The sequence below is a fragment of the Anastrepha ludens genome, chromosome 5 (genome assembly GCF_028408465.1).
Source record: "Anastrepha ludens isolate Willacy chromosome 5, idAnaLude1.1, whole genome shotgun sequence".
Taxonomy (NCBI): Eukaryota; Metazoa; Arthropoda; class Insecta; order Diptera; family Tephritidae; genus Anastrepha; species Anastrepha ludens.
In genome coordinates, this window is record NC_071501.1 from 83,674,359 (window position 1) to 83,701,787 (window position 27,429).

At 38.6% G+C, this 27,429-nt stretch overlaps 1 protein-coding gene across 1 annotated transcript in view; it reads left to right on the plus strand.

The window, feature by feature from the left end:
* LOC128863120 (cadherin-related tumor suppressor-like) overlaps nucleotides 1–25,608 on the plus strand; it is a 163,193-nt gene extending 137,585 nt beyond the window's left edge. Inside the window, exon 3 of the mRNA XM_054102078.1 lies at nucleotides 24,669–25,608. Coding sequence (XP_053958053.1) covers nucleotides 24,669–24,677 — 9 coding nt within the window. The 3' untranslated portion in view covers nucleotides 24,678–25,608. The remainder of the gene's footprint in view (nucleotides 1–24,668) is intronic.
* The last annotated feature ends 1,821 nt before the right edge of the window (nucleotides 25,609–27,429 follow it).

The window sequence follows — 27,429 nt, forward strand, 5'->3', positions numbered from 1 at the left end:
TTTTTTTAAATTTAATTTAATTTAATTTAATTGTGTTCTATTTTTTTTAATACAAATTAATTTGATTTTGAGTTAATAATTTTTGTTTTAATTTAAGTGAGTTTTGTTCAATTTTATTTACTTTTATTCATTTAATTCAATTTTATTTACTTGAATTTCATTTTACAGTAACCAAAAAAAAAAAAAAATTAAAACATTTTCATCATTATTTAGAATTTAGAAAAATGCGGGGTATAGAAATATATAGCCCTCTAAATTGTGGTTTGACAATTGGTTTTCCACAAGTTTTTTTGCTGGTGGTCTTTTTAATTGTCCACATATGACAATTGCGTGGCATTTTTTCTTTATATGAAGCACTACTAGCAAAAAAAAAAACAAATCTCGAAAATCAACGTGATTGTGAGCAACATAAAATATGCATTTTTAGTATTTCAAAAGTCAATGGGCTATAAAACCGCATACTCTGATTAAAAAGTGTAAAATTTGGAGGGAAATTTATTGAATCTGTTTTACTTTTGCACAAAGTATGAAGCTTGGATTTATATATTATGATTTTTGTAAGAGAATAAATAACCCATACTTTCATAAAAGAAAAACACACAGTTACACATTGCATCAGTGGCGCCAGCAAGAGGAAGCGGGCAGCCGCGGTAATAGCGCAGACACACCAAATTTAGCGAAGTCCCCAACCATCTGTGTGATCCTTCTGCTAGGAAAATGTGAAACACAGATGGCGCTCCAAGCAGTCCGAGCAGAAGGCGTTGTTTCTACCCTGTCAGAATCAAATAACGAAACCAACGCAAGACAAGTCTTTTTGAAGCCTTATGCTCCCGAGAGGAGTGAACAAGGAAAAAGAAAACGTTCATAAACGGGTTTTAAATTTAAATGAGACGCAAATAATTTCAATAAGAATAGTCTTTTAAGTACGGCTGCTCTTAAAGTGAAAGGAAAGTGGTCGGACGTAGAAGAACTTTTTTATCGAAATGTAAATAATTGGAGTGTCAAGCAGAGGCACATCTTTTATAGGTGTATTCAATTTATGGAGTATTGCTTCATTTATATTGCGACAGGTATTGCGCTAAGAAAATTGTGGAATATAAGAAAAAAGGTGTGTTACTGCCTTGCTTCTAAATAAGGGGTTATACGCAGTTATGAATCAAATAAAAGACAGGTTGTCAAGGATTTATCCTGAAGAAACTTCAGGATATTTTAATTTGAAAATTTTTGGCGGTTATAAAAGCATCCTTCAAGAACGTAACAAAATTTTTTCTTTATGAAAATGTTGATTATAGAGCGCGCTGCAGGCGATTTCTGGAACCTCCTTTAAAAAAAGACGATTTACGGTGTACATCGTAACTCAGGATTGGATTATCTGAAATCAAAAAACCAAACAAATTTTGTTAATATATTAGATTATCTTGTAATTAATCGTTCGGCTAATCAAAATAGTGAATTTTCACAAAATGGTAGCTTTTAAAAGAAATGATTTCTATTTTTACGTTAAAATTTGGCGTAAATTGATTACAAAATGGAAAATAAGTATCAGATTTACAAAAGGAACGATTAATTACTAGAAAATGTATCTTTAAAGATTGAGTTAAAACGGTTGACCGATCAAACAAGCCGTTTTCGAGATATCGTGTACACCGACTTGAAAAATGCCGTATTGAAAAAAACACGTTTAAAGTTTCAATACCTACCTTAAAACGTGCCGAGGCATCTCTACATATTTAGGTATAACTCCGAAAGTATTGCTTAGACCTACTTCAAATTTCGTGCGTATACTTTTGAATATATGTACATTACAAAAATGCAATAAAAAAAATCGATTTCTTTGAAAGTCATAACTGCTTATAACCCCATAAGTCGAACAGATCAGCACAAAGGTACAGAGATACTTTACAATTGATACTCTACTCTACTTATAGCTAAATTTGCCTCTCACATGGACATTAGTCTGTGACGGAAAAACTGCGCGCTCACAAACAAACCGATAAACCAAAAATTTTATGAATCTAAAAAGTATATTACTTCAGCAAACTTCAAAGAATACGCTGCCAAATTTTTCTAAAAGAAAAAAAAAAAACAGTAAAGTAATTTTTGACAATAAAAACCGATTTCTGATACTAAAATTAAGTGCTATTTTGGCACTCGTATTCGCTTAGAAATATAACTTTATTCTTGTAATAAAATGTATAGGCGTATCTAAGTGCAGCTGAAAGCTTCTTCTGATTTCACAACTTTGTGCACAGTTCTTCTTCACAGTCACATATTTTCCGTTTTGTGCTCAACGCTTGCGTTCGTCGCTTGAGTCTTTTGTTCCACTTACATTCTACAGCCGGCTGATTGTTGGCAATCATTTTATTCTGCACGCCAAATAAAGCGCATATTTTACTGTTCTTTCATGCGGTTTATTTTCTTCGATTTGCCATGAAATAATGTCACACAAAGTTTGCATAACAAACAAATTACTTACAAATTGCCGTAATCGCAAAATGCACAGGCACAGCCACAGCGACAGGCGCTGCCGGAGAACAGCGCGCACACTGGTGATGGCGATGGCGATGGTGATGGTGACGTTGACGCCGACATCAAATGGAATTCCAAGCTGCCACCGGCGTTGTTATGCAGAAAATGTGTGCAAGCACGATTGACCAGCGGTATTTGTTTGTTTTTGTTTTTATGCTTATTTTTCGATTCATTTTCGAGAACTTCAAGTCTGGCTATTAAGCGCACATCCACACATGCATATGCAAGCAAGCCGGCAGTGTTTTATAATTTTTTTTCTGTTTCTTGAAAAGGGCCTGTGCTAGTGTGTGTGTGTGTGTGTGGGAACCACTTGCAACCACATTTAGTCAAACTCAAGTAATTCATGGAAAAAATTACATTACAGAGTCATATAAAAAAATTGTGCCGCTTTGCAACTGCAACTGCAACTCATTCATACACAGCAACAGGAACTTACCACGTCACGCTACATTCGTGACACAGCGCGCACAGTTACTTGCCACAAAAGCAGATAAAAACAAAAAAAAAACGAGAATAATATACATATTTACGAAATAAAATAAATCGAAACGCAAACAAATAAATATGCCGAAAAAATCAGCGGAAAAAATCTTCGAAAAGCCATCAGTCGCTCGGCATACATATGAACATACACATATACATGAACACAATATGAGGCCGAGATTCACAATGAGCGCAAGCAAACATACGCAGCAACGCGATAAAGCAAATTTAAGTGCATTGCCGCAACAACAACAGCAACAACAACCGCAAGGAGTTGCAACGCAAGCGGCGTGTAGGGAAGTTGCAGCCACAGCCTAAGCCGCGCTCGAAAGGCTTTATGTGTAGCAAATGATGTGACCGGTATCGGAAATGTACGGTGACGAGTCGGAGGACGAGTACGCGATTCAAATTTGTTGGTGCCTTTGTTTCGGTTGTACTTACAAGCACATAAATACACGGCGACATACAAACATCGGTGCGCAAACGTATCCAGAATTGCTCTGTGTAATGATATGTAACTCTTACTGTTATTGCTACAACAAACAATAGTAACGGCAACACCAACATCAACACCAACAACAATGGCGAATACTGGGCGCGTATGTCAACCACAAGTCGACCACCGTTTCGCCTGACAGTTCTTGTACGCCGGCGCGCCGCCCAAACGCTTCCACTGCTCAGTTTTATTTCGCTTGTTGCTTTGCTGCTCTGCGGCTCACGTACATATGTTTGTATGGATGTGTGTATGTATGTGTTTTTATTTGTATGTATGTATGCGCTTTTGTTATTGTTCTTTGGCTGTCGATTGCGGTCACTTTGGCCATTTCCGTGTGCGGCGTGTGCGCATGCGCGCACCTTTTCGCCTGCCGCCTTGCCGGGACTGTCGCCATTTCACTCGAAAAATCCTCAATGTCAATAAAATTCGGTTTTATCAGTTTGACAAGTCAGCAGTAGGAGAAGCGGAAAACAAAAACCGAAAAAAATTAAATAAAATCAAAAAAATGGTAATGAAACATCAAACAAACGCATATGGGTAGCTTATAAGTGCACTTACTGATCCACACTTACATACATACAAATACGGCCACAGCCAGATATGCATTGTTGCACTGCAATAGTTAGTTTATTTATTCACTTTATGTGTTTGTGCACTTCTGATTATTTTACGGCATTTCGTTTCATCTCGTTTGAAAACGCAAAGGCGGTTCTCTTGTGCCATACACACGCAACTGTGTTTGCTTGTATATGTATGCACATGCCTTTGTATGTGTGTGTGTTTGGCATAAATGTACCGTTGCCTCATTACGATAGCCTGCGCGGATAAGACGCCCGATTTTCGATTTTCTTCCTTGCAGTTGCCTGCCTCGCTGGCTGTCTGCCTGTCTGCTCACTCTACGCCTGTCACACACATTTTCGGGGCTAATGAATTATGTTAATGGCAATGCTAATGCGGCGGATGTGCGTGGTAGGGCTGCTATCTTGTCACATGGCATTTGCCATGGGAGTTTTGTGAGGGCACTCAAACAAATGCCATTGCACTGCAATGATTTGTAGAATGAAAAGCATGGAATTATGGAAAGTAAAGTTCATTCGTACTAACGAAAATATCAACCAAATTACAAATTTTTATTTCTGTTTGTTCTTGGAAAATCAAAATAAGTTTTGTGATCAATTGAAGCAAGTCGCGTATTTATTATAAATAAAGATTGCCCGCTACTCTATTCGCAAAGTGTTTTTCATTAAGCATAACAAAAATTCTGGCTATCAGGGAAGGCCTGTTGGTCATAATGAAAAGCGTTCTCGCCACTATATAAATTAATATATGTTCAGATAGCCAAACGGCACTGAGGGCATTAAATCGTTTTTATTTGTAGATAAGCACCTTATTGTCTAGTGTAAGTGCTGAATTGTAGCCGATTAACCAGTGTAGTGATCGAAATTTCAGTCTAATTTGCTTTCGCTGTCAAAATATATGCAATCGCCAAGTAAGACGCCGGTCTAATAGAATACGTAAATATATGGCATTATCTGTTTGAGGTATTGGAACGGTGTTAAGAGATACGCCAGGACATGAGCCATTTCGAAGTGTGAATGTTATGTGCGCCGATTTGCTTTCGCTAGCTTTTATGCGCCATTTTTTCATCCAGTTGCTAACACTGTTAAGGTTTTCGTGTAGGTAATCAGAAGCAATTGAGAGAAGGGTACTCCTGGCCATGACGACAGTGTCATCTGCATACGTGGCTGTATATGTGTTCTTTGATAGTGGCAGGTCTGCCGTGAATAAAGTATACAATAAGGAGCTTAGAACACTTCCTTGTGGTACACCTGCCCTAAATGCGTGGAGGTTAGTGGTTTCGTTTTTTACTTTAACAAGAAAATGTCTATTTTGTAAGTATGATTTTATGAGCATATAACAGTTGTGCGGTGAACCCTTAAGCTTAAGCTTGTATAGCAGGCCTTTATGCCAGACTTTATCGAAGGTTTGCGTTATATTATATATAAAAATGCCGCTGTACAGTATTGCCTCCTCTCAAGTGCCTGTCTAGCGAAATCATACACACAATTAACTTGCTGTATGGGGGAGTGATACTTACAAAAACCAAGTTGGTGGGCTGGAATGAGATTCCTTTGCGCAATTATTGGATTTATCCTTTTTAAAAGCAGTCGAGACTTAATGTTCCCCAGCGATTTCTTAGGAAAATCTACCCTTTTTATGGCGGAAGCTTTAAAACTAAGTATGCCAGTAATGCTCTCATTACTCGTGTTTTAGGGAATTTAAATTCCGTTCACAATGATGTTGTTCTCGACTTTTCGCTTTCAAGAGTAGCATTTTGAAATCTCTTGAATTCAATATTATATATTAGTTGTTTTTAAACCAAATTCTGCCAAGGTGTTTTGGACTCAGTCCCTGAGCTGTGCAACAAGTAGAATGACGTGGCCAGACTGGCATATGGACCGCACAAACCGATTGTTGAAACTTAACAGGAAAGATGTAAGAAATAGTTTTGGGGTTCTAACTGGTAACTATCTTATAGGTAGGCATGCCAGCAGACTGGGAGCCACTATAGGGGCTACTGCAGAAGTTGTAAGGACATTGAAGGAGAAAATTCTGTAGAACACTTTCTATGCGAGTGCATGTCTTCATGGTCAAATATTCTAGGAAAAATTTGTTTGAATGATTTGGCAGAAGTAGCCAATTTAATATGATACTAACAAAAATTGTTAGATACCTTAAAGCAACAGGTTGGCTCGATGAGGACAATGTTGAATAGGGAGGAAAAACCATGGTGGTATTACAATGAGGCTACAACACGCCTATTTACCTAGCTTAATACAACCGGGCCTAAGGAATTTTTTGTCTAAAAACATAAATTCAACGCTTGGGTATATAATTAGATATGAAATAGAGAGGATATGACAAAAGGGGATTTTGAAAACTTTTGTGATATCTATTCTTAACAATACCTCATTCAAAATTTTTTGATTTGGTAAAAAAATCCAAAGTTTTCAAAGAATTGTCTGAAGGTACATATTTCCTTCCACTTTCATATCTTTTAATATAAAAGTATTAGAGAGACCTTCAGATTTAGAACTCTGATTTTTCTGCTATATTTGTCAAAAAATTTCAAATTTGAAATTTCAAAATTCAAACAAAAAAAAAAAAAACGGAAAACCAGTAAATCATCTGTAGACATTTTTCTCACATTCATCTCATGGGTTTGTTATTTCTAAATTTCTCGTGCATATTTCAGATTTGATTTGGATGTAGATCTACATTTTTCCGATTTATAAGGTAAAAATCAGATCAAAATTTCTCAAAAAGTCATCTGAAAAAAAATTTCCACACACTAATCTCTTATACATGTCACTCATAAAGTAAGAGAACATATTTTTGCTGCATCGATTAAAAATAAAATTAAATTTTTTTTTAAATTTACACAAAAAAAATTGGCTTAAGACATTTTTCTCCATGTTAATGCTTTGAGTATTTTGAAATTGAAATTTGCATTGGTCGAGCCAAGAATTGCTCTTAAATCACTCAGGCTAAAAAGTCTATTGTACATACTATTATAGTATTTAAAGCTCTGGAAAGAGGGTGGATAGTCAAGGAGGAAGTTAGAAAATTATCAGAGAAAGAGATAGGAAGTAATAGAGACAGAGACAGAGGTTAGTTAGTCTTGTGAGAATTTTCCAGATTCTTTGGTAAATCTGTTTATATCCTCCAGTTTGAGAAAAAGAATTTTACTTGTTCTCACGACATCGGAACCCAAAACTCGTAGCCGTGCTCTAGCAAAGACAGGACACTCACAGAGAAAGTGTGTTATGTGCAGTGCTATCCGCCTCCTTCAAGCACATTGGATCCTCAATGATTCCAATAGTGGTCATATGCTAACCCCATGGGTTGTGTCCTGTAATAATACCGACCATCAAACGAACGTCTTTCCTTCCAAGTTTTAGTGGAAAGTTTGACAGTTTTCTGTTCGAACTCGTCACAAAATACTTTGCAGTTCCGCAACGTTCTAGACTGGATCATCGTTTTTTATGTGAAAGTATTTGAGTATTTAGTTTTTAAGTTATAAGAGAGTCTCTTAGATTTAGACATGGAATGTTTGGAATTTTTTATGTAACTTTCAAAGTACCAAGGCATCGTTTAGATTTAGACTTAGACTTTTTCTGAGGTATCGATTAAAAATTTACAAAAACAAAAAAAAAACTGTCTTAAGGTATTTCTTTCCACGTTAATAGCTTGAATACGTCATTTCCAAGGCATTAAGCCATATACTCTATTAGACTTAGGCTTTAATATGTTTGATGTATCGATTAAAAAAAAAATTTTATTGTAATTTTCAAAAAACCAAAAAAAAAATCATTATCTAAAGGGAAATTTGCCACCCTAATTACTTGAGTGTGCAGTAGGTTTAGATTTAGGTTTCCTCTGAGGTATCGATTGAAAATGAAATTAAAAAATTGAAAATTCAGGCACTTTTTTCCATGTTAATGGCCACGATTTGTCCTTCAAAAATTCTAAATTTTCAAAATTAAAAAAAAAAGAAAAATCATCTAAAGACTTTTTTCAACCTAATCCTTTGAGTATGCAGCAAACATAGACTTAGGATTTTTCTGAGGTATCGATTGAAAATGAAAGTAAAAATTTTAGAAATTACAAAAAAAGGGATACAAAATTTTTAAACCCTTTTTTCCCATGTTAATGGCCGTCATTTCTAAAGCATTAAAGCGTATTCTTGGTTCAGGCTTAGCATATTTCTGAAATATCGATAGAAAATGAAAGTTTTGACAATTTCAGAAAAAAATTAAGCCATTTTTCTCCATGTTACAATAATACAATATCTTCAGTGTGTAATTTCAAAGGTATTAAGGCAAATATTAGGTTTAGACTTGGGATTTTTGTGAGGTATCGCTTAAAAATAAAATTAAAAATTTTGAAAATTAACAAGATATAAAATTATTATGAAGGCATTTTTCTCCAATGGGCTTCTCGTAATGGTCGTCATTTCTAAGATATTAAGGCTTATTAGGTTGAGACTTTAGATTTTTTTGATGCAACGATTAAAACAAAAAATTCCAAGTTTTCAAACCAAAAAAAAGAAAACGCTTTTAGGTGTTCACTTTAATCCCTTGAGCATGCAATTTTTGCTGCCATATTTAGGAGTTTCCTGCTGTATTGCCTACAAAAAAAATTAACAAAAATTTTTCGAAAAAAAAAGTTTTGAAAAGAATTACAGCACCTTATTTTTAGTAAAGTAATAGTAAGTATTTTCATTAAAGTAATAGTGCATCTTTTCAGCAAAAAATAAAAAATCGTTATTTTGTACCTATATCCTGCACTCGCCCAACCTCTGAAAGAAGTATTCCAGTTGTTCAATTCAAGTTAACTTTGAGTTTCCTAAGTCAAGTACTTAATTTCATTTATGCAACTCGTTTTTATCAAACAAACGGTAAATTGGAAGTGAACGAAATAGTTTAGGGTGAAAAATAAAGGTCACAAAATAAAAAAAGTCGCCTGTCTATCAAAGTAGTTTATGTGTCTTCAATGCCTTCAATAAAGCGCAAGCAAGCTACAAAAATAATTGTTGCACTTATAGCATCATAGCTCCACTCCACATGTACGTACACGACATGTGAGACGAACGATTGGCATACTTATCTGCATAGCCTTATTTAGAAGATAAATTTATGTAGGTGAGCAGTTATTTTACCCACCTTTGCCCTACAAAATACAGCTGAGTTAGCGCTAAAGCAATCGGTTTTATCAGCCAGAGCAGGCATATGGGAAACTGACGAGCAGATTTTGGAGAGTGTGGGGAATTGATGAAAATTTTCTATATACGTGCAGATGTATGTAAATATGTATGTATGCACAAGTGCTAAGCATACCCTTATGTATAGAAAAGTGCTTCGTACACTCACACATACATATATGATTAGAAGAGAAAAGTGAAAACGCGTTCTTGGCAGACAAAATCGAATAGCCACTTTGCTGATTACTGCGAACACTTTACTACTCGCGCGGCTTCGCGATGCCTGGCGAACTAATATTGGAAGGGAAAATACTGTAAGGCCTTCTGGATGCCTGCAAAACTAATGTTAGAGGAGAAAATACTGTAAGACAACAAAAATGATGCTCGAAAAAAAGCCATTTTACGGCAAAAGGGGCTCAGCATTTTTCACACAATTTCAATCATTGCACACTAACTATAGGGAGTTGTGGGAATGAAGGAAATACAAAAAACAAAAAAAATAAATAATAATAATAAAATTAAAAAAAATTAAAATAAATAAATAAAAAAAAACACTGAAAAAATAAAAAAAGCTAAAACAAAGATAACACTAAAATAAGGGCAGTGCAGCGACCCTTTGAGCAACTGCTGTACAGGCGGCGTGTCCGTGCAGCGGATTTTGCATTTCTCGCGCTTTTATATTTCTTGCTTGCATATAGCGCTTGTGTATGTGTTGTTGGTTTTCTTTTTTACCTTTCGGTTGCTTTGCGGCGTCTTGAGGTTTTGCGAAAAAGGGCCTGCTGCTTATCAGCATTTGCTGCAAGCTCACTAATGCGCTTTTAATGTTTGCTGCTGATATGAATGCTGATTACGTGATGCCAAACGGAAAGCAAAAAAGAGATAAAGAAGTAAGCTGCAAGAAATATTATAAAAAGCTGTGATATACACGTACATACTTACATATACATACATATCATGTCAAGTATGTATGTGCCTATATGCACGCATGCTGTTAAGGTGTAAAGGACGAGGCAACAACAAGAGCAGGCATTGGCACAATGAAATGAAATGAAATACAATAAAATAAATTGGAAGTGCGAGCAGTGATTGGTGTGTGATGTACATATGTGGTGTGGTGTATGTGGCAAACGGCAAGTGGCAAGTGTTGGCTGGCAAAGTGCATTTCATGCAATGCGTTTATAGCCAAGCACAAAAACAGCAACGACAACACTCACACAAGAAACACAACAATGACAGCCACTGGGCAATAAAGCAGCAGCAAGCGGCAGCAAAAAAGGCTTGATAATTTTTTTTTTTAATTTTTTTTTAATTTTTTTTAAATTTTTTTTTATTTTTTTATATTTTATTAACATACAATTATTTCTTAGTCTTTTGCTTACTTTTATTTTGATTTATTGTATTTTATTGAAAATACTTAAGCGTTAAAATGAGCAAAACATTCTTTTTTCAAGTGAAATAAAATCGAAGAGGTATGCAAAATAGGTAGCCAAGCGCGGCCAACAAGTGATCCAACGGACGACTCAGCGGCCGACAGGCAGTCAGTCAAAACTACAGCGGCAACTAAGAACGGCAGCTACACTAACAACAACAGCGCATATGCGAAATACAAGCATTTGCAGGGACAAGAATGTTTTTACTTTGAAGACGTATTAATGGGCCGCAGGGTTAAAATTATAATAAATTTGCTTTATTGGCAGATCTTGCTGCACAAGCACGACCACAGCACAGCACAGCACCACATAGCTAGCAACAAAGCAGCAACTGACGCTGCTCCCCCGCCGTGTCGCCGTGTCGCCGGTCGCCAGACGTAGCTCGAAGTGAACCCTCATTGTCGCCTCACTTGTGCGCCGCTCGATGCAAGCCACCGCCATATGGCGCATGTATGTTTGTGTGTGTGTGTGTGTATGTGCGCGAGTGGAGAGCTGTTGTGTTGTCTACAGCATTTACATAGTTGGTTGTTGCTGCTACTGCTGACGCTCATGGCTCAAGGAATTATACGTTTCTTTGTTGCTGTCTCTTGATTGGTTGTTGCTGGCTTGCTTGGCTGCTGTTGTTGCTGTTGATTTTGATGGCTTTTATGTTGGCTGTGATAGTGTTTTTTATTATTATTAATAATAATAGTAATGTTGTTGTTGTTGGTCTGGGGTTTCAGTCTGCTGCACATGCGTAGGTATATCAACTATGGGCGCACGCAAAGCTGTGCGGCAACGCTAAATATTTACTATACTTATTTTAATGCATCCACCATACATATGCACATACATGGCAGGAATAAAGCGTGCTTGTGTGTGTGTAAAGGTGGCCTGTGCTGTCTGCCTGCAATTTGCTAGAACGGCTCACTAGTTGCTGTTGCACGGCTGTTGTGCAACATTAACAGCAACCAACCAGCGAGCACAAAGGCCGACAGACACCAATGAATGACAGGGACTCGTCCGCATTGGCATTGCGTGCACTTGCAAGCACTTGTTTTCGTGGTTGTTGTTGTTGTGGTTTTTGTTATTATTGCTTTTTTGTAATTTTTTTGCTGTTTTTGCTATTATTGTTGTTTTTGCAATTTTTGCAGTTTTTGTTGTTGTTGTTATTGTTTTAGTTGTTGTTGTTTTTGCGTTTGTTGTTGTTTTTGTTACTGCTGTGGTGTGTGTGTTTTCGTGTGAAAGACATTTTAAAAATTTGACGTTTTTAAGTGAGGCTGCTGAATAAAATTTATTTGAAAGCGCTTTCCACACCGCAGGCAAAATATGCGCATGCATATATAGGCAAATATATACATACATGTGAATGTGCGTGTGTGTTTGTATGCCTGCTTAAACGCGCATCCTTGTATGCCCTCTGTAAATTTATTTACTTGAAGACTTTGTTTTTTTTGTTATATAAAAATGCTTTTGCCTGTGCTACTATAATTACACGCTCGCCTCTCACACACCAATACACACATATGCGCATAGTGTTGCAAAAACTATACACACACGCATACTCGTTTACATATTTAATGCAAATGATGGCTTTTCATAATAATAGTAGGATTTATGATATTTATTCCTAGCGGTAAAGCGAAAATTGCTTAACGTTATAGGTACTTTTTCAGCTACGCTTTCATGCAGCCATACGAATATATTTGTATGTATGCATATTAATATATACCCATGTATGTATGTATGTATGCACGTAGGCTTAATATGATAATGACAATGCACTGAGTTATTTATGCGTAAATTTCCAGGAATATGCAGTGGCTTACATACTCACACACACACACGCACACGCATTTATGTGGCTGACCGGAAGGCCCTTTCTTCTTCTACATTTTTACATAAATTAAACAAAAGCTGTTTAGCTGCGCAAGTCTGCTATTTTGCAAAAGGTTGATGGTAATGTCTCGTTTGATGTGGTTTTCTGGTTTTTCTAGTTTGTTCTCATCATAGAAATGATTTAGTTATATGTTTTAATTTAGTTCAATTAAGTCTATTCGTTTATCCTGTGAAAAGCATAGGGATTTTTTCGATATTTACATACAAATGTGTCTGGCCATGAGTGTCAAGCGCACGTGATTGAAATATTTATGCGCTCAAAAGCGTAAACTGGCCTCCAAAGTTTTCAACGGCTTTGCCATGGAAATTAAGAAGTGACTTTCATATAAAGTAATGTAAATTTAACACCTGCAAACAAAAATATGCTCAACATTTTTTTCTGCAAATTTTCAGCTTCGCTTTACTGGGCTAGGCCAGGCTAATGTCTTAAATATGATACAAATTTGGCACATAACTTTGTGACGTGATTATGACATTGTGGAACAACATCAACGGGCACACCACAAATAGGAGGAGGAGCTCGGCCAAACACCCAAAAAGGGTGTACGCGCCAATTATATATATATTAGGGCGGGTCGATTTAAAAAGCGCTCGTTGCTCTGTGAAAATCGTATTTTAGGGATCAAAATATGAAACTTTGCCGAAGGAACCATACCTCTAATGATGCCCCCAATTTGGGTCGAACGAAAAATCCCCCTTTGACCCATTTAGAATGCTCCAATCGAGTCCAAATGTATGACCGACCCCCACTAACTTTGGACGGCCGATCCACCCATGCCAGTGGCACACCCATTGGAACTCTCCTGGGGGGTTCCCCATACAATCATTTAAAAATATCACCATTTTTGGCCTTTACATGAGAAAAGAAACTAAAAAGTTCGACCCAAATTTGGGGACATCAGAATTCGTTTTAGAGTTATGGTTCCTTCGGCAAAGTTTCTTATTTTTATCCCTGGAATACGATTTTCACAGAGCAATGAGCGATTAGAGGCGATTTTTTTGCCTCCCCAATCGACCCGGCCCAATATATATATATGATTATGACATTGCAGTAGTAGTAGTAGTGATCCCGCATTGGTATCTTCCTTCAGGAGATGACGGGTGCGACGATCCCGCAGAACCCAGTCAAGATGTCCCTTACTTCAGCGACACTATAGAAGTTAGTTAGAAAGTTAGGTTACAAAATCTAGCGTACGTCTGATCTCATATTGGACGGTGCTTTGTTTTTATTTTTGCTTCTTCGGGATGACGCCTGTGAAGAGGAAACTCTCATGAGTACTGCTATACCGGCATAGCAGTATGCACGCCTTGTAGCCTCACAGCTACACCTACATACTAAACATCTCTCCACTATCTACCACTCCCCCCGCGGAACTGTTCAAAAGGGATTTACCTCATGGGGCTCGTTAGCTCATAGGTTGCTAGTTATTTCGTCTACGAACCTTTGCGCGTCTTAGATAATTATGGATATAGTTTGCATGCGCGCAGATCCGCTTCCAGTCATCACTCGCTAAAATCTATTATACTTTCTCTGTTTAATATGGGCATGGGCATTGGAACAAGACGTGATCTGCGTCTTCTTCTTCAGTGTCTGTTTGCCATGTTAGGTGCGACTGTTTGCAAGACCATACCGGCCACAACGGTGCGCTCTGGGAGTCCCTGGAAAGGTTGCTATGGCATTTCACCAGCGGGTGATGTGAGTTCGCTCTGCCGTTGACCTAGCGGCGTATATCAGTAACCAGACGCCTCGGAACCCGGTCAGAAAGAGTTGATTGACCGAAATATGTAGTAGCAGCTTTCGTTGCTTCAGGCGAGCGTCGGCCTGTCCGTGTTTTCCGAGATCGGGAAAGCATAGGTTAGGCCTCTCGAGTAGGATAGGGGGGTAGACCCGTTCTTGACTATTTCGGACCGCCAATCTACATACGATGTGCTGGTTAAATAAAAAGTATGGATAGAGGATAACAAAGGAAAAAACACAAAAAACGACAAGCAGCAGAAGACCATTAATGATGGATATTTAGAGCAGAACCCTGTCGCAAGAAAACCACGATTGCTTCGCTCGTTACCAAAAAATACGAATACGCCTCTTACAAAGAGTTCATTGCCAACCAGAGCAAAACCAAAGACGGTCAATGAAGCAGAAGTAATAACGCCTCAGGAATTGGACGTGCGAGTAACGTCAAAAGATGTTGAAAAGAATTCAATCGACACCAATGAGGCGATAGAAAAACCTGTAACTGCAAAGGACGCAAATACAGTAAGGGGAAAAGTTGCAACTCCGGGGCAGCAGTTTATTCTCAAAATGCGAGCTGAAGAAGAGGAAGCCGGAGAGAAATGTTTACGAGTGCTGAGGAAGATGAAATCAGTTATACTAAAGAATAGGAATACATCCATGGATATGAAGATTGGCGTCTCAGAGTTGGACGAACTAATCGACGTAATGCAAAATTTGCAGAAGAGGTTAGATTTCAGGTGAGAAACCCGGCAAAGTGCATCTCTTGATGAATACACCCACAAATGAAATCGGAGATGACAGCCACGCAATAATTTAAAAAACAGGTGTTGTCCAGAAAAAGCACACCCTCAACCGCAAAACGAAATGCACCAAGTTTTGGCGCACCCGACTCGTCGCAGAAACCAAGAATGCGAGAGCCTGAGAAATGGTAAGCAGTAAGTCGGCAAAAATCTATTTCCAATACGGTGCCAAAACTAAAAGCCGGTAAAGAGCTACAGTTAAGCCGACATCCTCCGAAACAGCTGAGAAAAGACCATGCCAGACGAGACCACAACAGTGAAAGGCATAAGAAGAACCAAAGTTGGCGCACTTTTATTTGAACTAGAAATGAGGAAAAAGTTTTTTGAAGCATTTAGAGGAAACAGTTAAAGTGTTTGGCTGCATTATAATCCACGGCCCCACTTCGACTATAGGGATCAGAGACTTGGATGTCGTTATAGAGGAGGAGGAAGTCAATGAAGCTGTGAGGAAAATGGTAGCCAACACTAATGAAAATATTGATATTAGGATCACAAAACCTGATCAAATCCATTAGCGATATGGAACAAAAAGTATGAGGAGATACTCAAATTTACATTCACATCAGAGGTCGGGATGTACTATGGCCCACTAATAATACTAATAATAATAAGATTTGCAATGTGGATTCACGAAAATACTAACGGGGAATTGGCTATATGACGAACAGGACTGTATTGAGATGAGGTAGAAATAAAATTTATACAACACCTTCAGTGTGAATGCTTCGTACCTCGAATAATGCGCTTCAGATTTCTAGGTCATTACTTCATTGAGGAACTGTATTAACTGGTCATCGTCTCGTCTGAAGAGTTGACTACTGAAACGGCAAAAGATTAGCATAGTTGAAGTCTTTTAGGATAAAGGCTGTAAAAATATTTGCTGAGCATCACAATGGGCCAGTGTGGATATCGAGTGATCTCATTTTCGTGTAGCCATCTAACCTAAAAATAAAAAATAAATAATTGGCGCGTACACTTCTGTTAGGTGTTTGGCCGAGCTCCTCCTCCTCTTTGTGGTATGCATCTTGATGTTATTCCACAAATGGAGGGACCTACAGTTTCAAGCCGACTCCGAACGGCAGATATTTTTATGAGGAGCTTTTTCATTGCAGAAATACACTCGGAGGTTTGCCATTGCCTTCCGAGGGGCGACCGCTATTAGAAAAATATTTTTATTAATTTTGGTTTCACCGAGATTCGAACCAACGACCTCTCTGTGAATTCCGAATGGTAATCACGCACCAACCCATTCGGCTACGGCGGCCGGCCATCTAACCTAACCGCACTTTATTTGAGTAAAGTTATAAGTTTTTATTGATTTTCTTACTTTATATTACCTTTTCCGTTTTTTACTTATAAAGTTTTTATTGTTTTTCTATCTTTTTCTTCTTAATTGGCGCGATAATCGCTTAAGCAATTTTAGCCGATTTTTACAAACCGCCGGTTAGCATGAGGCCAGTTGGACACACCAAGTGACTTCATTTCCTTCTCCACCTGATCTTTCCAACGCAGAGGAGGCCTTTCTCTTCCACTGCAGTCACCAGCTGGTACCGCATCGCATACTTTCAGAGCCGGAGTGTTTGTGTCCATTCGGACGACATGACCCAACCAACGTAGCCGCTGGATCTGTATTCACTGTACTATGTCTATGTCATCGTAAAGCTCATTGTTCCGTTGCCCACGATACTCGTCGTCGCCAACGTGCAAAGGTTCAAAAATCTTACGCAGAATCTTTCTCTCGAACACTCCAAGCGTCGCTTCATCGGATGTTGTCATCGTCCAAGCTTCTGCGCCATACGTTAGGACGGGCATGATGGGAGCCTTGTAGAGTGTTAGTTTTGTTCGTCGAGAGAGGACTTTACTGCTCAGTTGCCTACTTAGTCCAAAGTAGCACTTGTCGGGAAGAGAGATTATACGTTGGATTTCAAGGTTGATTTTTTTAATCCGTTTTAATGCTGGTTGTAAACAAAAAAAGTATTAAACAAAATTATTTAAGTCTGCATATGCAAATGTACTAATAATATTCGGCATCTAAGTATATCCGAGATTCTTTCTAAATATGAGATGCGTCGGCAAGTAAAATATTCCTGCTCAAACACATACATACACAAATACAAGTATTTGAAAAAAGTGAAGTTGCTGAAAAAAGCAAATTTTCATACACGAGTAGTCACACACGCAACTCAAGGCGCACATTTGTATGTATGCCGGCACAGCATGTTGCACTTGCAATACATTTCCAATCATTTTTGTTTTTTTTTTACATTTTTTTATTTTGCTTTGCTGCTGCTTCGCGGCTGACAATATTGTTGCTACTACGCTATAAGCGCACTCCTGTTCGATTAGTTGTTGTTGTTGCTGTGAGTTTTGCAAAAATTTATGCAGATTTTGTGCGCTGATGCATGCTGTGAATAAACACACGATGAACGAGCGCGCCATGCCACCCGACCGAGATCAACCAACCAACCAACCAGTCAACCAGCCGACCAGCAGCAAGATTGACTTGCCACAGTGATTGCCATGGCTGGCTGCTGTTAAATAAGCAGGCCGCCTTAGTCTATATTATGCTGCTGCATGCATATAGAATGCATGTGTGCGCGTGTGTGTGTGTTTGTGTGATTACAACTGGTGGCAGATACGCAATGGCGCATTTTTTATAAATTCCTGCCGAGGGCGCTAGAAATTGGTCGGTTATTATACGCTACTCTCGGTACACGCTGCGTGTTGTTTACCTGTTTAACTGAATGTCGACTGCAGACGACGAAGGGTTGGCAGGAACGAGCGGCAATTGCTTTTGCTGATGATCTGCGACTGATCGATCGACACGGTGGATGAGTGAGTGCCTGGTTGGCTGGTTGGTTGATTTGTTGGCTGGCTGTTTGTTGGTTTCTTTCGATGGATGGCTGACTGCTGGGATGAATGATCGAACGCATAGACAAGCGCTGGCTCATACCACACACACACACACACACACACAAATACAAAAACGGTTATGCAGGAAGAGAAACAGCACAACTGAGAGTGTTGCAACTTGTTGACTTTGACTTTGTACTTTTGTTAGCGGCACTCATCATACGCTTGCTTTATACTCTACTCTCACTGTCTTGCTGTTTTTGCCTTTACCGCCTGATTTGTGGCAAACTCTCACTCGTGCTGTTTGTTCGTCACTGTTACTACGTCTGGTTGCTTGCGCTTTTTTGCGCCTTGTCTACGTTTTTTTTTGTACTTTTATTTCTTATTTATTTATTTTTTTTGATTTTTTTTGTTTGGTTTTGCACTTCTGGCCTTGTATGCATGTTGCACGTTTATTACTAATTCTTTTCTTGCTGCTTGCTGCATGCTTCAAAACAATATCTCAATAAATAATGACCGCTCATAAATAATAATCGGCAAGCAAATGTTTAATGATTTAGTTTGGCAGAGCAGCAGCCAAGTTCGAGCCGCAACTCGGCGTTCTTTCTCAGCAGCGCGCGCAACTGTGGCTGTGAAAAAATATTATATTAAATTAAATAAAAATGCGCACACACACAAACATATGCCTGCATTTGTGCGAACATACCACACAGCCTCGTACATTTTTACGAGCATGCAAAATTTGTTGCACACAGGCAGTCAGCAGTAAGTTTGCACACTCACACCTCGGCTTTTCAGGCCTGAACTTGAAGGAGACGCACAGCAAAGAAAAAGGTAAAATAAAATAATATAAAACAGAAACTGCACGTAAGAAAGCAAGCTGCGGCTTACACAAATTGATTGGCAGTTAGTTGCAAGGCGGCTTACATACCGACACATTGACTGCTTTGTTGTTGTTTTATATGTTGGTGCATTGCCAACGAATTTGCGTTGCATATGACAGTCGATTAGTCACTGCAGTTAGTATGTGTGTGTGTGTGTGTGTGTGTTGTACATGTCTTTGCTTATCACTCATATGCACACATTTGACTATACCTGCGCTGACTGGCTGTTCTTCGGGTAGCAAAGTTCGTTGCTTAACTCTTTGGCTTGTGATTTTCATAAGCTCAGCATAAGTATGAGGAATATCCATAGATTACACTTAGTTGATTTCTCATAACGAATTGTTATATCATTTGCTATTTTTTTTTTTGTTATTATTTTTAATTTTTTGTTTCCCCCATTTTTTCTATTTACTACAAAAACTCTTCGATTCTTAAATACTCGCTTTTCATATCATTACACTTAGTTGTACTAAGCAGCTACGTTTATTTTGTCAGCCATTTACATGCACTTTCTGTAAGCTGACATCCAGCTGGCAGCGTCAGGAGATCGCTGTCCTACACTGGTCATATGCGGCCTGCCACTCTCTGTCATTTTGATTTGACTGGCTATTGTCAGATTTGTAGAAAATCGCAATTGACAAGGAGATTGCAAGTGGCCGCTCATTTTTCGTTACAAAAATGATGCAACCTTTGGATTAGTGGATTAATGAGTTTTTAGAAATGTAAAAAATAAGAAAAGAAGAAAAAATTTAATTTATACTTTTTGAATAATATTAGAATGTGAAATGGAATAGTTGGTCTTATTAATTTATTTATCATCAATGAATGCATAGTTTATTACTGAGGGTTAAAAATCCCTTCATAGGTAAGATGCCATTAATTTGTTTGATTTCTCTAAATGCGGAAGTGATAGAGCCTGAAGTACTTCTTGTCAAGAACTGGAGAGACCTTGCCGAAGATTTGTGCACGGACAAGCGGTATATGGAGTTTCAGTATGGCAAGGAGGCACACGGGCCATTGCGCTTTAGGAACCCCAGAAAAACAGATTGACAGAAGTATAAAGGGACATTGCGAGGCTCTGAAGTGATGCTACTAAGACTTCGGAAAGAATAGGGCATTGAGTCAGCTATTAAGAAACTCAACACTGCTTTAACTGAATGTTTTGAGTCAGTCTGTCCAATTCGATTTCTACTTGACCGGACTTCCTTTCCTTGAGGGAATCGAGAGCTCCAGGTGTTGAGACGTGAGTTGAGAAAACTTCTAATCCGGGTTCTCAAGACGAATCTTGCTCAGGATTGGAAGCGATACCGTCATGTGCAGAAGAACTACAAGAAGCTAATTCGCGAATCGAGAAGAGCTTCTGTTAGAGAATTCTGCAGCGGTATTGAATCTCTTAGTGACCCGGTGAAATTGGTAGGATCCTGAAAAAGGATCCAACCGTCAAGCTTCAGTGTGGCGAGCAGGCTCATTTAGGACATCTGATGGTTCCTTCACGGAGAAACAAAGTGAGACTCTCAGCTTGTTTGTGATGCAATCCCACTTTCCAGGTAATTAGATAACATTGGCCGGCAACAGCTCTTATTGAAATAGGCTGCTGTCAGAGCTGCTACACCTTCCCGGCATGACTGGACGTTGCTAGATCTGGGGTGAGTAAAGCCGTCATGCGAGTTGCCATCAATTTTTTTGGCCGCTAAAATTCGCCGGGATAGACGGCATATATCCTGCCATGCTGAAGGAAGGCATAGCGCCCATGACGGCAGCCTTGAAGAAAATCTCCGCTGCATGCCTGGCACTGGCTTATACACCATGCTCTGGGAGAATGGTGAGGGTCGCCTTCCTCTCTAAGGTTGGAAGAAATAACTACATCAGCTCCAAGGGCTATAGATTCCGCAGCATGACTTCTTTCATGCTGAAAAGTCTTGAACGACTAGTGGAATTGCGCATTTGGCGGAAGTCGCTGAAGGTTCAGCCTCTGTCTCCATTTCAGCATACTAAGGTAGGTAGTGGAAAATTCGCGAGTCGGTACTGCAACACCTTGTTGCTAGGGTAGAGCTGGTCATCGACAGGAGGCACTACGCTATGGGCATTTTTTTTAGACATAGAGGGGACCACTTTTGACAATATGTGTAGCTCTGCTAGTAGGCAAAGCGTAAACCGGATGCTAGAGAATTGGATTCGTTCGATGCTGGCCCAAAGAATCGTCTCAATGCGAGCAGAGGAAGATCTGCTGGTGTCATCCGGGGTTAATAGAGGTTTCCCCCAAGGCGGTGTGCTGTCCCAATTGCTCTGGTACATGGTAATCGATCCTCTACTCACTCTACCTTAAATGATGCTGGAGTCTACATGCAAGCATTTGTTTGTTAACAGACCCCTTCGCTTATGAACATCTGTGGAAAAGTGTCTCTGGATATGATTTTCACTTGGTGCTGTGCCAATGGGCTATCGGCAAACCCCTCCAAAACTGGTATGGTCCTCTTTACCAGAAGAAGAAAGCTTGATGGACTCGTTCTGCCTAAGCTAAAAAGAGTCACAATTCAGCTGTCCAAAGAAACCAAATATCTTGAAGTAATTCACTTTAGTAAACTCCTTTGGAAATCACATGCCTAAGCAAGACATCCGGAAAGCCTTCTGGCTATGGATCTACACAACCATGATAAGAGCTGTTATCACTTATGCATCTGTGGTCTGGATGAGTAGACTCTCTCTTGAGGGAAGGACTACAATGCACGACGGCCTTATGTTGCACCGGACCTTTTCTGACTACTTCAGGTCCGGTATTAGATGATCTGGCTAGTCTACCACCACTTGATATTTTCATCAAAGGAGAGGTTTTGAAGGTCATCTGCAGGTTGAAACACAATGGAAATTAATATGGCCCCTGTACAGCGTTAAAAACAGAGAAGGCATGGACTTCCATTCAACGATTCTCTCCATGCCCCTTGACTGCATGAGTCGTATATGAAAAGAAATTCCGTGGTTGAGGCTCCGTTGTAGGACTGACTGCAGCCATGAGTACAGTTCCGGCTCTGGTGTCTACGTGAATACAGTTAAATGATTTCAAGTAGTTTTTTTTTCAAGAAAAACAAGAATCATAGATTACAACTATAATATTTTGGGGTATAAACTGAAAACTGTAGAAAAACTTAAACACCTAGGGGCATATTTAGACTCGGGAAAAAGTAATGTCGGGAAAAAGTAATGTCGTATTTGGTTAATTGAGCGCGACATTTAAACATATCTTGCGTTGTATTTATTGCATCGGGTCACACTAAACGGCGATTTGAAGACGACAATCTGTACTACAAGTGTCTCTTTGACAGTTTTGTGATCGTACGTTTCAGTTTTAAGTTATAGCGCGTGAAAGATGGAGTTCACCAAGCAAGAAATTCGGCATATTTTACGTTTTTACTACCTTAGAGGTAAACATGCAAGGAAGGCTTCGGCAAAAATTTGTGAAGTTTATGGGCCTGATACGGTAACGATTCGCACAGCACAGCGTTGGTTCGATCGATTTCGTTCTGGTGTAGTAGATGTCGAAGAATCACCCCGTACTGGTAGGCCAATCGTCGTAGAGACTGATAAAATCGTTGAAATTATCCAAAGAGACCGGCATGTGAGCATTCGCTCGATTAGTCAGGAACTAGGTGTAGACCACAAAACCGTTTGGAACCATTTGCTGAAGATTGGATTCCAAAAAAAGCTGGATATTTGGGTGCCACACATAATAACGCAAAAAAATCTCTTGGACCGAATCAACGCTTGCGATTCTCTGCTAAAACGGAAAGCGCTGGACCCATTTTTGAAACGGATGGTGACTGGCGATAAAAAATGGATCACGTACGACAACGCCAAGCGAAAAAAGCGAGAAGCGGCGAGCCGGCCCAAACCCATCGCCAAGCCCGGATTGACCGCCAGGAAGGTTTTGCTGTGTGTTTGGTGGGATTGGAAGGGAATTTGCAGCTCATAGTGAGCCGGTCAACTATGGTCAGACCCTTAATTCGGTCCTCTACTGTGACCAACTTGACCGTTCGAAGCAGCTGATTGACCAGAAGCGGCCAGAATTGGTCAATAGGAATGGTGTTGTGTTCCACCAGGACAACGCTCATCTTCACACATCTTTGATGACCCGCCAGGAGCTACGGGAGCTCGGATGGGATGTCCTATCGCACCCACCATATAGTCCGCACCTGGCACCAAGTGACTATCATCTCTTTCGGTCCATGTAAAACGCCCTTGGTGATACCAAGTTGGCCTCAAAAAAGGCTTGCGAAAACTGGTTGTCTGAGTTTTTTGCAAATAAGGAGGGGGGGGGGGGGGGTTTATAAAGAGGGGATAATGAAGTTGCCTTCTAAATGGCAGCAAGTTTGCGAACAAAACGGGGCATATTTGACTTGAATCGGATAATTCTAATTAAGTATGTTAAATAAAGCGTCAAATTTCGATCACAAATACGATGTTTCTTTTTCCCCAACCCAATGTGTAGATTATTTCAACCCGAATGCTTACACTATGCTAACCTTTGTACGCCGTAATTGTATACATATCTCACGTCCTTACATCCTCAAAAGTAAAATTGTATTGGTATAAAAGCTGTACCTCACAAATCTCTTTGCAATTCCGCATTTCATTTGCTTGCGGCTGCCAGTCGATGCTTTCTACCTTCAATTAGTTAAAGTGCATTGAAAGCATGCAAGAGTTAAAAAAAGCACACCTGATATTTCAAATGATCGCTAAGAAACTCTAAAACACACAGGCGCTCACAATAAGTAAAGAGTAATTCAACACTAACCAACACCTACTCGAAGTATAAATTTCGGCGCAGTGACAGAAAATGTGCTTACTTACATAATTTCGTTTGCGTACGACAAACAGCTAGGCATTCATACGTCCACTTATTACAATACTTTCTTGCAGCTTTCTATTTCCAAATGCCTATACTTTTCTGCATTCGCATAGAATAGAATAGAATAAGCGCAGAATACCACTCGTCACACCACCCATTTGCCGTTTCCCACACGCGAATGCCAACTAATGCTGATTGCTGTTAGCTGCATTATCGTTATTATTATTGATTCGGTGTTGTTTGTGGCATGCCACAGGCTCAACTATGCATGCACCTACTCGTAATCTAACCACCAAACATGTGTGGCACCTTTAGCTTATGCTGAATAACTGTTTAAGCCTGCAAGCGTTCAAGATGTACAAGTCGCGTCGCTTTATTGGCGTGGGTGGCACTTTGGCTGTTATTACATGCCACAGCCTATAATACCGATATATTTACATGCATATTTTTTATTTCTCCAACTAAATGTGTTTCTGCAATTCTTCTGTGTGTGTGTGCTATTCGCTGCTGGTACACATTACAACTGTGGCGCGTTTGCGCCTTAAGTCTTTCGTTGCTTTGACATTTCTTTTCTATGTTTTTGCCATTTTTAACGCCCGTAAAGTCGCTTGTTTATGACTATTGTAGATTGGTTTGGATGTCTTCGTAGTTGGGCGGTATTTAAATACTGCCGTTGCAAGTGTAATTTTAGTGTTGCAACACCGTTAAATGTGTAAAGGCATACAGGCAATCATACCTGCACTTGTTGCGTAGCAAAGTCAATGGCTCTTTGAATTGCCTGAAAAGTAAGTAAAAGAAAAAAAAAGAATTGAAAGGAATGTAAATTGTTTCTGGTTTGTGCAATTCGAATTGAGTTGACTCTTCCATTTTTAAGTGTAGATAAATACTTACAGTCACGGCCTATAATTGTTGTACCATAATAATTATATATTTTTGCACTTACTAACGAAATCTTTTATTTTTATATTTACAGGTAAGCTGAGATTTTTAATGTTCTACACCAGAAAAGTAAGTTGATAGTTTTTTCTTAATTTTTATTCCTCAATTCTCAGCTAAAAATTAGTATATCTGACACCGTAGGACCATTGGATGGGAGGGGAGTGCCTATTTTTGCGGCAATGAAAAAGATAAAGTTTCTTTGGATAACCTGTAGGGTTAAGCATTTTTTTGTTTTGTTGGGCATTCCTCTAACTGCAGCTAGTTTTTGTTAGCTTAGGTTGAAGCGGTTGCCCACTATGGGGCACACGCAGGCTCCTAGCCCAATGGGATGCCACGTGGGGAACTTGACCTAATCTCTCTTAAAACCAGAGTGTACTTTTCAAAACTAACTGCAGCTAACTCATATGAGGGGTAACAAGACGCGCGCAAATGGTATGCCATGCGCTCCATACCAAAGACAAAAATGCAGTCGCAAGGAATGTGTCTTGGATATACATTATTCTCATTAGCTCGCTAGGGTTAAGTTATTCAAAGAAAATTTCTTGTAGGAAATATACATCGTGAATTAGTAGGAATTAGGCACTACCTGGTGAATCAGCGCGTAGCCTATCGCCAAGCCAAATGTCTAAGCAGTAAACTACAAATTTTCATTCAAACCTTGGTTCATAATTATTGAGTCATTTGTATAGACAATTCTTCCTTAATTCAACTCGACAACGTATGTGACACGTTGCGTCTTCAAGCCGGAATCGGTACTTGCCCAACCAACTCTTTACTATATATATATATAATTGGCGCGTACACCCTTTTTGGGTGTTTGGCCGAGCTCTTCCTCTTATTTGTGGTGTGCGTCTTGATGTTGTTCCATAAATGGAGGGACCTACAGTTTCAAGCCGACTCCGAACGGCAGATATTTTTATGAGGAGCTTTTTCATGGCAGAAATACACTCGGAGGTTTGCCATTGAATGCCGAGGGCCGAGCGCTATTAGAAAAATATTTTTATTAATTTTGGTTTCACCGAGATTGGAACCAACGTTCTCTCTGTGAACTCTGAATGGTAATCACGCACCAACCCACGGCTACGGCTACGGCGGCCGCTATGCTGCACAAAAAAATGCAAAAGCTATCAGATTGCTACAGAGCTCTCCGCTGATCGTAGCATAGTTTGCTACCTTCGTTTTCAAATCAACAATATTTGAATTGTCGGTGCTCCAAATATGCCAGTATTGCTCATTAACAAACTTACCGAGTTGAAAATGCGAAAATATTAGTTTTTGAAGAAAACCGCCGTAATTTTCTAACTGCTCCGAAGTCCATATAGAGAAATGATGTTTTAGCGGCTTTTTGTTCCCCTTCAATTTTTGAGTTATTTGCATCTTACTCAGCATTCATCCTTAAGCTAAAGCGACTAATGTTGAGTTGCTAAGTTCTGTGTCGAGGTGATGCTCCCGAGCGGTGGGTCAATGAAGCTAGTAATGGAGCAGTATTTGCTACTGAAACTACTGGGATTTTTCTCGAATACTTTATTAAAAAAAAAGAAGTGAACTACGAGAGAATTAGAACTTAGAGTGAACTATGAATTATGAGAACCCTAGAACGTCCCAAAAAATTTCAAAAAACAAAAAAGGTATTTTTATTATATTAAAAAAAGTACTATTTTTTATGAGAACTTCTAAAATTAAAAAAAAAAAATTTTTTTTATTGTATTGAAAAAAAATATAAAAAATAAAAAAAAAAAAATTAATGAGAACCCTGAGAACGTTGCAAAATTAAAAATTACACCAAAAAAAAAAAAACGTTTATAACATTGAACAAAATTTAACAACTTTTTATAGGAATCTTCAAACGTCTCACAATTTTAAAAATTTCAAAAATTAAAAAAAAAATATATTTTTTTATTATACTGAACAAAAAAATTCTTATATAAAAACTAACCAATGTTTAATAAGAAGCCTGAGAGCGCCACAAAATTAAAAAAAACAGGTTTTTATTATATTGTATTTAAAAATAAAATTCAATTTTAACTAGTTTTTATGAGAACGTCCCAAAAAAAGAAAGAATTTTAAAAATTAAAAAAAAATTTTAATTAAAAAAAATATTTTTATATTCTCTTAATGAAAAACAAAACATTATCTACACTTTAACTGTGTTTTCTGACCATCCTAAGAACAACCCAATTTAAAAAAAATTCACAAAAAAAAAAATTTTTTTTATTGTATTATTATTAAAAAAATGACTATTTTTTATGAGAACTCTGAGAACGTCCCAAAATTAGAAAAATATTCTAAACTGAAAAGAAATATCAGGCCAGTTCATAAGTTCGTGCGTTTTTTAAAGATGGTTATAAAATTAATAAAAAAGATGTTTAAAGGATTTATTAATCAATAAAATATGTCCTTCATTATTTACAATGTCTTCCCAACGTTTAGGCAAATTTTTAATTCCCTGCTCAAAAAATTGTTTGTCCTTGGAGCCAAAATACGCTTCTATATCTCTTTTTATAGCTTCTTTTGAGGAGTAGTTCTTGTTACTCATGTGGGATTGAAGTCCACTAAAAAGGTGATAATCACAAGGTGCAATATCCGGAGAGTATGGTGATTGCGGCAGTAGCTCCCATCCGAGCTTGTTCAGCTTGCCTAATGTTTGCCTTGCGGTATGAGGTCTCGCGTTGTCGTGGTGAAACAAAACTTTGCGTCTATTCACTAAAGACGGTCGATTTTGGTTAAGTGCCTCATTCAGGTTTGATAGCTGATGGGAATAATAATCAGCAGTGATCGTCTGGTTTGGTTCCAGA